The 10575-nt window shown below is 40.3% G+C and overlaps 1 protein-coding gene across 2 annotated transcripts; it reads right to left on the bottom strand.

The window, feature by feature from the left end:
• Nucleotides 1-1060: 1060 nt before the first annotated feature.
• Nucleotides 1061-10086, bottom strand: LOC119738628 (monocarboxylate transporter 12-like). 2 transcript variants are annotated; one of them, XM_038213534.1, is made up of 6 exons: nt 9322-10086; nt 6838-6904; nt 5356-5561; nt 4608-4751; nt 2648-3451; nt 1061-1467 (listed from the first exon to the last, which is right to left on the bottom strand). In XM_038213534.1, the coding sequence occupies exons 2-6, from the start codon at nt 6852-6854 to the stop codon at nt 1352-1354; spliced, it is 1287 nt and encodes a 428-aa protein (XP_038069462.1). In that variant the 5' UTR covers nt 6855-6904; nt 9322-10086; the 3' UTR covers nt 1061-1351. The 2 variants fall into 2 exon arrangements, with proteins under 2 accessions (XP_038069462.1, XP_038069463.1); XM_038213535.1 differs by lacking the exon at nt 6838-6904.
• Nucleotides 10087-10575: the final 489 nt, after the last annotated feature.

The following is a 10575-nucleotide window of genomic DNA, read 5'->3' on the forward strand; positions in this document are numbered from 1 at the left end:
AGACCAGCAAGCCATGTCTTTATCATCCGTTTAATACCGGCCACGTGACGGGCTCTCGACCAATAGGAATAGCTAAACTGTCTGAGGTATTTATGAATACCTAATAGTGTACAAATGCACCCTTCTCACGACTATTTTTGTTAATGGGGGGTTTGGGGTGGGAGACCGTTTGCATGTTACGTCACCTAACATTTGCTACTGCTATGGAGTTTTTTGTTTTTGTGGGGGAGGCAAAGCCACGGTTTAGATTTGTTTGATTATGGTCAGTTAAAAAGTCTCTTTAAGGTTTTGATAAACATTTTTTTGTTGGGTTGAGACAGGGACTCGAGGAGCAATTGCTTCAAAAGTCCACAACTTTCCTGAACTTGTTCAAACGTGGAAACCAGATTCAAGTTTTTTGTTTCAAAAAAAAATCCGAAATTTATTTTATCATTAAGAATATACGATCAGTTTCCAAGTACAATTATTAACCCATTGCTGATAACATGAGAAAAAAAATGCTAGTATCCCCTTATTTTTGACGGTACATGTATAATAATCATTCTTATTTCAAACACATTTTACATGTCGCTGGGACATCACAAGCACTGTACAATAAAAAAACACACAAATTCCTAGGAAAGGAAAAAAATTAAGTCATGACTGATTTAATGAATAAATTTAACAATTAATTAAAAAAAAAATGTTTACTTAAAAAATGCTGTTGAGAGTAAGCCATAAACAATAATATACATGATGAAAAGTGGAAAGATTTTGGAGGAAATTGTTCATATTACCATCCCCCATCTCTGAATCTTGTATACACTGTATAAATATGTACAGTTACGGTCAGCTCAATAGAATAATACTGTGCACCAGTGGCGTAGCCACGGGGGGGGGGGGGGGGGGGGGGGGGGGGGGGGGGACAGCCCCCCATGAAACCTTGTCGCCCCCCCCCACTGAGATTTTGAATTTCTAAAAAAATTATCATTGATCTACATGACGCCCCCCCCCCATGAAATGTTCCAGCCCCCCCAGCGCCCCCCCCCCCCCCCCCCCCCCCCCACTGAAAAATTCCTGGCTACGCCACTGCTGTACACTGTCCATTTGTTTAAGAGGCACTCAGGAATTTCCCATGAAGCACCAGAGAATAAACTCCTTTAAAATGTTACATATCTGAAAGAAAAAAAGTTTAGTGACATTGCACAACGAAGTTATCACATAAAGTGCATGGAGCAAACCTACTTTTTTTACCTACCTAACGCTAAGGGCACCCTTCTCCACGCACAACTACCTCCTGTTTCACTTTTTTCAGCTGAGTGTCCGATCTTCTCCTATATACATGTACATGTACGGTAGATCTTTGCCGTGATCATTCAACCCATCCATTGTACCTCAGAATCAGAAGTGGAAACATTGGAATGAACTGCACGGAACCCAGGAAAATAAATGCCGTGGTGTAGCTGCCTGTCGTGTCGTAAATCAAACCTACAAATATGTCCACAAAAAAACCAGTCAAAGTAGAGAGTGTTACAAGCCAGAGACGTGATGCGGTCAAGCTTCGTTTGCACTTTAGTGTGCTTTTCTTAAAATCTTATACATACGTATGAATTACCAATGAATGTGTTTCTGATCGAGAAAAATATGCACCATTACCCTAAGGGTAACTAAAGATTATTGTTTAAAAGGTACACAGGGCGAGTCAAAAAAAAAGAAGAAAAAAGGGAAAACCCAAATAGCGCCCTCTATTTTTTCCCACAAAAGTTCTGCATGTAGCGCTTTTCATATCTAGGGTATGAAAGCCCATTTAATAAGCGTGCTTTTAGTGAAAGAATCATTCAAATCGCTTCGGTACTTTTCCAGTTATGGAATTTTGAACACAAACATCGTTTTTTAACCTTGGTCCACGGATTAAGGTACGTGATATTTTAGTAAAAATGAAACCATATTGTTTCCTGAATTAGATATCAGAATAATCCTATAGTTTATAGTTTTGCAGGGCAAAACTATAAACTCTTGAAATTATAAAGCATGTTATGTTAATTTTGGAAGCAGCAGGTTTTAAAATAAATGTTATGACACTGAGTGCCATTTATCATGGTTAAGAGAGTGTTCTGATGATTTTCTGTTGATATAGTTTTGCGTTTTGCTGAAATATCTCTTAACTTTATTGTGATCCGTGGACAAGGTTAAAAACACTGTGTTGTGTGTACAATTCCACAACTGCAGAAGTACATGAGTGATTTGAATGATTCTTGCACTAAAAGAAAGTTTATTAATTGAGCTTTCATAACCTAGATCTTGAACGCACTATACATGCAAATTTGTTTTACAAAAATAGGGATTTCCATTTGGGTTTTTTTTTTTTTTTTTTTTTTTTTAGCTCACCCTGAATTTAGCCTTTGTATTAACACCCATTTGTTAATAAGAGTGAATTTTTTCCTTCTTTTTTAAAAGTTATTTCAATGCAAAGGATCTATGGAAGGTAAGGTAGAGAGAAACCGAAAAGATAACATTGAAATGAAATAAAAGGAAAGGATTTGGTGGAATGTAAAACACTCATGAAATGAAAAAGTGAAAATAGAATTGTAATAACGCAAGAAACCAAATTGGGGAAAAGGAGACAAAAGTAGAAGTACATGTACGAAGACACGCATATGTATCTTACCAGGAATAAAACCGAGAGAGAAATCCATGGTGGCGCTGGTGATTCCTCTCCAGCCAAAAGCACCGGCCAATAAATTTACGCCCAGAACCTGCTTGCAAAGAACGTCTTGTAAACAGCAGAGGGCGCCAGAAAATGTTGCAATCATCAGCGATGACGTCATCATTAGCCAATACGACGTCAGAAACGGAGTTGCGCAGAACGACGCAGAGCAGACGGTCATCGTTATGGCCATTAGAGGGAAGAGTGGTATTATCTTGCGATCCATCAACAGTCCCTGAGCTAGTCTGCCGAGTAAACCGCCAACCCCTGCAACTGTTACAAATGTTGTGGCATCCTCCAAGGAAAATCCATTCGATTGTGCTTGTGAGACAAAGTAAATGATCCACATGTTGAAAGCGTACTTTGTGCAGCAAGCTACGCTTGCCGCTGCCCAGTAACGGTAATCGGACAGCAGCTGGATTTCAAAATTCCTGGAAAGATTCCTGGAGAGCGCGTCGCAAGAAGTAGGAAGTTGACTTGGTTCCGAGATGACATCGTCTTCAGAGAGCTCTTGGTATGTGCTCGTAGGTCCTGCTCGTACCATGAGGGCGCCACACACGACAAGATGCATAGAGATTGCACCCATGAGCAGCATGGCTCCTCTCCATCCATACGTATCGAGGAATAACTGAAAGAGTGGTGCACACACGATCAGCCCGGCAGAATCACCAGTCCGTGCGATGCCCGTAGCAGTGGCGTAGTTCGTGGTGAAGCAGCGACCGATGACCTCTTTCATTAGCACACCAGAAATTCCGAATCCTGTGCCTGTATAATAGGGAGGGAAACCAAAGCAGTTCATTTCAAAAGGAGCCGGCCTGTGGGCGAATCCCCCCGGTCTCAACAATGCAATGACACATTTTAAGTTGTAAGATTTACATGTGGAAGATTTTCCTGCACAAAATATGGATCCCGTCCGAGTACCAGGCTGAGAGAGCAGCTAGTGGGGACGTACTACACAACGCCTTAGGGACGAGGTTGTTCCAGCTTGGGTTCCCGACAGCGGTCACAATAATGAAAGCGCCTACTATTCATACACGGAGTCCTTTAATAGGCCTAATTAAGTAAAAGATTTTGCCACCAAGACTTGGAACTTCAAGACCAAAACTGGTCTCGGTCTTGACATTGCACGTCGAATGCTGGCCAGGTCATGCAGTAAAATCTATCAAGTTTGTTTCAGCGTTTCAGCTCGCTGTCCACAAAATCTATTGCATGTACATTTGTAGTGCATTTGCACTTTGCAGCCAATTAACCTAAAGGTTTGTGCTTTGGTGCACAGAGCCAGGGATACGAGTGCATGAGTATACTCTTGTGCATTCATTTTTACTAAAAACAGAAAAAAAAAAAAAAAAGGCTCAGAAATGCAATGGCTGCTGTCTGCAAAGAATATTGATTGCGATGGTTTGCATTTTTAAGGTAATGGCCATTGGCCACTATTTGCAAACATTAAAAAAAGGAAACCGATGTCAACATTATTATCATGAAACATCCTACTTGATTGTAACTTAAAAGTAAGATCATCAAGCATTCTGTGAAATCATTGCACTAGTACATGTATGCTGTAATTAAGTTGACAAAAGAAGGATTGCCTTTTATTTGCTCTCGATGTATGAGTACCAAACTATCGTGCTGATTGTGCTGATAACCTATACATTCGTGCTGATAACCTATACATGTAGAAAATCAAGCTGCATTTTCGTTTTTTTTTCTCTTAAAAAGTATGATAATTTACTGAGCTGGAATTTCGTCATGCTTTTTTGGGTAAACAGATTTATTGTATAGTGGTTCCTTGACTCGGCAAAAACACGTGTTTTTTTTGGAAAATGATGTCCAATGACATTTGACCACTTTTTCCCGAAGAGATCTCGTCGTATTGGATCATAATGGTAATATGAGGGGCATAGTTACTTAACCAATTACTTACCTAAAAGCACAACAAAAACACACGCTAGGTGGCCAGGAGAGGTTGCAAACGACGCAATAATGACCGCGGCACTGATCATGACACCACACGTCATGACCGCGTAACCGGGACGGAAACGTCTGCCGATCAGTTTCGAAAAAATGCCTGTGATCAGTGACAAAAACTGTCTTAGTACATCGACAGAAAAATGTATTGACAAATATCCTCCAGATCTACAACCTTAATTTAAACTAGACTGTACTTTTTTTTCGAGACCCCGGCCCTTAATCACCTTTGAAATTCCCATTTTTTAAAACTCCACAGCGTTAGACAAATGCAGCAATAGATCAGTAAAAAAAATGCATGTTAAAAAGGGAAGTTGCAAACGCACAATGCTGTGAAAAATGGAACGCTTTGAGGTTCGATTTTTTTAAGACACCATGTATATTCAGCTCTCCCATGGGCAGGCATCGGTGATTAGTCCATGTAGTGCCTGTCATGGAGTTCTTCTTAGGGTTCCCAAAGGAGTAGAGAAGGTGACAATAAATCTGATAATCTTAATTGGTCAGCATCTTGGGTGCAGGTTAAGACCAAAAAAAAATTCTTGGGCGACCACCGATTGGGCAAAAAAAAAGAGTTTATCTGGGTGAACATTTTGCTAGATTGTCAGAACCCCTGCATGTATAACATATATTTTAAGGGCTTTGCTTAAAACAAACTTGGAGTCGGGAGGCTGGTTTCTACTTTGTTTCTCTGTTTCGAAGCTTACCAGATATTCCTGAGGAAGTGCCGATGATGGAGGATATCCAGCCCAGGACCCACGTGGAGGTATCAAACTGATCTTGCAGCAAGGGAATCATCATACCGATGGATTTCAGGACTCCCACCATAAGGAAAAATCGGGTCCACAGAGCGAGCACAACTAACCAACCGGCGAGACCCGCGTCAGTTCCGCCTGCTGAACCCATGCTTTTGCTGGTGTGAATATCAGAAACTCCATTTAGCGGTCATGTCTAGAAGTACCACTGTTGTCTAATGCTATATTGCCCACAAACAGCTTTTGTGATAGAAAGAACCTTATGCTTGATAAAACAATACGATTTAAAAGACACGAAAAGAAGTCACTCAACACTGACTTGTGAATGTATACAAGAAAATACTTAGTCGAGACGCTAGCTCACCTAGATGGTTACACACCTATGTTCCGACAGAGGTCTACCCGACGTTCCCCAATACCTATGTTCCCCAACACCTATGTTCCCCGAAATCCTTAGGGTTAGGGTTAGGGGGTTAGGGTTAGGCTTGGGAAACATAGGTATTGGGAACATAGGTACATGTATTGGGGAACATGGGTATGCACTCGTTCCGAGACCCCTATGTTCCGACACCCTAATCCAAAACGTAACCGGAAGTAACACAATCGTATGTGCGGGTTGTCGGAACCGATAGGGGTGTCGGAACCGATAGGGGTGTCGGAACCGATTGGGGTGTCGGAACCGATAGGGGTGTCGGAACCGATAGGGGTGTCGGAACAGAACAGTCACCACCTAGATTACACTTGGTCTTTAGTCGTTGGAAACAACACCCCTCAGTGCTGTTTAAACCATAAATAGAATCGTAGAAATCACCTACTTTTTCTTGATTTTTTTTTCTAAATGACGGCAAGCCAGACGGAGTAATTTCACGAGGTGATCAGTACGAGTACGATTTTTAATCCAAGTAAGATTTTTGGTAATAATGCGATAGGTTATTGTCGGGATAGGCCTAAAATGGAAATTATCTTATGCATTTAAGTCCCTGCTGATCGAACGTCACGACACTACTATGATGGGTTTCGTTGCTTTAATAAATCAATTATAGGTTTTTGCCCTTCACCAACGTATAAACACTGTATACTCAGTGTCGAACAGTCGAACCAGATTCAACCAGATTCGAACCAGCCAACCGATCTCGCAAGCTCGGTGGCTGAGTGGTAAGACGTCTGCACTAGAAAGCAGGAGGTCGTGGGTTCGAGTCCCACCCGAGTGATTTTTTCTCCAACTTTCACTCGGGAGGTAACACACTGAGTGTACAGTGTTTATAGTGTTTTAATTGATAGATGGCCCATTGAAAATCATCTGTCAGGTGACATGGCTACCATCTGTAAATAAAGCTATTATTATTAGTATTATTATTATACGTCGGTGAAGGGCAAAAAGCTATTATTGATTTACATCACCCCGATCAAATTCCATTTGCTTTTAATACTTACACCAATTTAGTTGACATAAAAGTCGTCCACTCCAAGTTCCAGATCCTATATATATATATTTCAAATACTGTAATGCAAAACAAAAGATTGAACTTGAACTGTTGAGCGCTGTGAATATTATGATCCCAATCTGTGCATTACACGACAATCACTACGGTTGAATGATTAATCGAATCCCCTTAAGCATGGTTACAACGTTGAACGAATACATTTACATTCGAAAAGGTCAAATTTGATAATTGAAGATGAATAAAAGATGAAAATTAACAAAACTGCTGCAAACTGCTTACCGACCGGACTGACATGAAATACATGTATAGGGGCCTACAGGTGTTTAAGGTCAGTTTTGTTAATACATGTAGCATGGATTTCTCAAAGGTCATAATTGTACCGAAATGTTCAATGGGCCATCTTTTTTTATTTTACTTTTGTATTTTGATAACTATTAATTATTGCACAAAATAGTTAAAAAAGTTAAAATACAATGTATTTTAATGTAATCCCGACCACGCCTAACACGCATTGGTTCATTTTTCATTTGCTTTCGAAAATTAATACCTGTCATTCTGAATGATGCATTGCGTTACTATTGTTATTATGCGGTATAAATATACACGGCACACAATTTGCCGCAGCCTGAATGTGTTTATTTTTCATATATCAATTCATGATTCGAATTCAAAGCAACATGGTGTTTTCGTCTCGCCTGCACCACAAACAAAACATAGACGGCCAGGGACCATTCCCTCATTCATTGCTGATATCCTTCTGGGCAAACTGGCTCCCTTAATAGTAGGCCAGCCAAATGTGGAAAAGTTCTCTAGAAAATAATTTCATGGCATTTTTTTGGTAATAGCTGGCGTCCATGCTAGATCAATTCTTTGAACCATAACAAACAAGATGTGGCTGGATGCCATCGTTAATTTTGACCCTAAATATGCCCAATTTGCATAATCGTTAATACCTGCCGTGTAATATATATCCTCCCATATTTCGGTATACCGGTACTTTTATTTTTGAAAAATTTCATTTTGGTGATTCTACTTACACATTCTTACTTCAATAACATTTCCTAAGCATATTATTGAATGAATAATTATGAGGACATCGTAACAATCCAAAATGGCTACTATTACAATAGTATACCAAAAGGTTGCGCGCATTTACCTTGTCTCTAGACATCGCTTGCTATTAATCTTAATTTAAATTATTAGATTCAATTAAAGCATTTTTTTCTGGTGGTAATTACCTTCACATTTGTTATCGCTTGTTTAAATATAACTGTATTGTATTTACATTATCTAACTTTGTATTGGTTTATTGGAGACTGCTAAATAAATGTCAACTGAATTGAATTGAATTGAATCTTCAAGCAGGTCTTGCCAAACCTCAGCATTGATGAGCTTCAAATTCACTTCAAATTTTAGATCGTTCATCATCATCATGTCGGGGTCGCCTGGGTTGTGACGACATCACGAGCCAGTCCCTGAGTCCTGTTCCTCCAGCTGTCTTGATCTACCATGCAGGTGCGCAGCTCCTCTGCAGATGTGAGATCAGTGTCCCTCTTGAGCTGGTCCTCATAATAATTCAGTCACTTACATGCTTAAGAAAATGTTATTTAAGTAAGGGTGTGTAAGTAGAATCACCAAAATAAACTTTTCAAAAAATAAAAAAATAAAGAATATACCAGAATATGGGAATAAATATATTACACTGCAGGGATTAACAATTTATGCAACGTAGGTGTATTTGGGTCCAAATTAAGGGTGGCATCCACCTACATTTTTCTTTTCCATCCTTTGACTGATTGATCTGACATGGTTGCCTGCTATTACCAAAAAATGCCGTCCAAAGTGTAATATTCCACTTTGGCTGGTCCACTTTAGTAGACCACGGCGAAAGTCTGGGCTCCGTGGATAACGGGTGATACTCCGACTATTAATTATTGCACAAAATAGTTAAAAAAGAGCGCGAAATACAATGTATTTTAATGTAATCCCGACTATGCTATATACCGTGTGAAGTACGAATGGTTAAGTTGAGATGACGTCACACTAACGAACCGAATAGGCGGTTGGAACGCGCTAACATGGAATGAACGAACCTCGTTACTGTTTCTTAGTTTCAACAACAGTCTAAGCAGTATAGACACCCCCGGGAGTACAACGTGAGTCCCATAATCTGATTGGTTACCGCCACGAAAAAGCCTAATTATAGTGGCCATGGTTGGACATGCAGCAGTCTAGTCTTTGGCCTCAAGTTGACATCACATTTTTTGGAGAATTTTGTCAGCCAAAGCGTGAGTAAAGTTGGCCTGATTTCGTTTTGCAAGTTTTTTCAGCACTCGAGGTCCCGAGGAGTTAAGTTTAGTACCAGTCCGATCAAAGATAATTGGCTACTTTTGCGATGAATGCAAATGATCCTGTGGCCTGAATGCATTTAGGTGCCCCTGTTAAAATAGGTTTCGTTGCTTTTAATACTTACACCAGTTTAGTTGACATAAAAGCCGTCCACTCCCGAGTTCCAGAAAATATATTTCAAAGACTTTGCGGAAAAGTGACTAAATGATTTCGATGACCAGTGTATCGCCCGTTTCCAGTCCGACAAAGAGGAACTATTAGAGATAGAGTGCGCTTAGCATTGTACATGTACATCTACTTTCTACGTTAATCCGAATGATGGATGCTTGAGCCCGTTATGGTTGAATGACGTTTACCGCTTACTGAACAGATTTGGTGCCTGGGTTCTGGTCATAGTGACGAGAACCTAAGAACCTATCTTGTCAACGGAAACCCACGAGATCCGTTTGTCACACTGACAAGATACATGTACGCTCATAGTGGCAGATGACAAGATTATTGCCGATCTATTGTGCGCGTGTTGTGTGGGAAGCCGTTACTGGCTGCTGGTACACAAGCCCAGTCCGTTCTTGCACGAATCTACAGTCCCGTGTCTCATTCTCCCACTTACAGTTTTTCTTGAACAACGATAGTTTATGCAAATACGATCTCTGGCTTTATACCACTGCTAATCTCCACGTTTGTGAATAAGTGTGTAGATAAAATTCGTACAATCTATTCAACTTTGCCTGGCCTGGGCCCTTTACTTCAAGACAATATACCCTTAGTTCGGACGCATTGGCGCACCACCTTTTGTTCCATTCATCAGGTTGCAGGCCAGTAAATCGGTCCGAAATCGCCTACGCCGGCCAAATCACGATTTGCATGCCCTCAAATTCTTCGCTATTTGAGCATATTGTGGGCCGTAAACTTGAGGGTTTGTAAAAAAATATGGGTGGAAGCCGTGTACAGGACTGTGAGCTTGTAGTTCTGTGCAATTTGGATGAAATTGGAGCCCTAAAAGTGCTCTATTTTGCAATGGAGTGTAGGCGTCTTTTTTTCAAAATGGCGACGGGCTTCAGGACCATTTTAAGGGGTGATCATCTTCCGATGGAAATTTCTCCTAAAAGTCATCAGTTAACCCCCCAAAAATTGAAAAGAAAATGAAAGACGATGAAATTAGCTTTAATGTGATGTGTGTCTGGAATACCTTGGAGAGTTGTGAGTATTTTCCCTGAATTTTTGAAGTGGGGGCATTTATCATTGGGGTCTATGACAGTTTATTTACTGGTATGCAACCATCATGATGTTTCCTGCGGTACGTATAGTATAGCAAGGAAAAATGTCTTTATGTTACTCACTAGCTTGATGCTTGCGTGATCAGGATGAGGTTAATTTG

Source organism: Patiria miniata, unplaced genomic scaffold (genome assembly GCF_015706575.1).
Source record: "Patiria miniata isolate m_02_andy unplaced genomic scaffold, ASM1570657v1 HiC_scaffold_3, whole genome shotgun sequence".
Classification (NCBI taxonomy): domain Eukaryota; kingdom Metazoa; phylum Echinodermata; class Asteroidea; order Valvatida; family Asterinidae; genus Patiria; species Patiria miniata.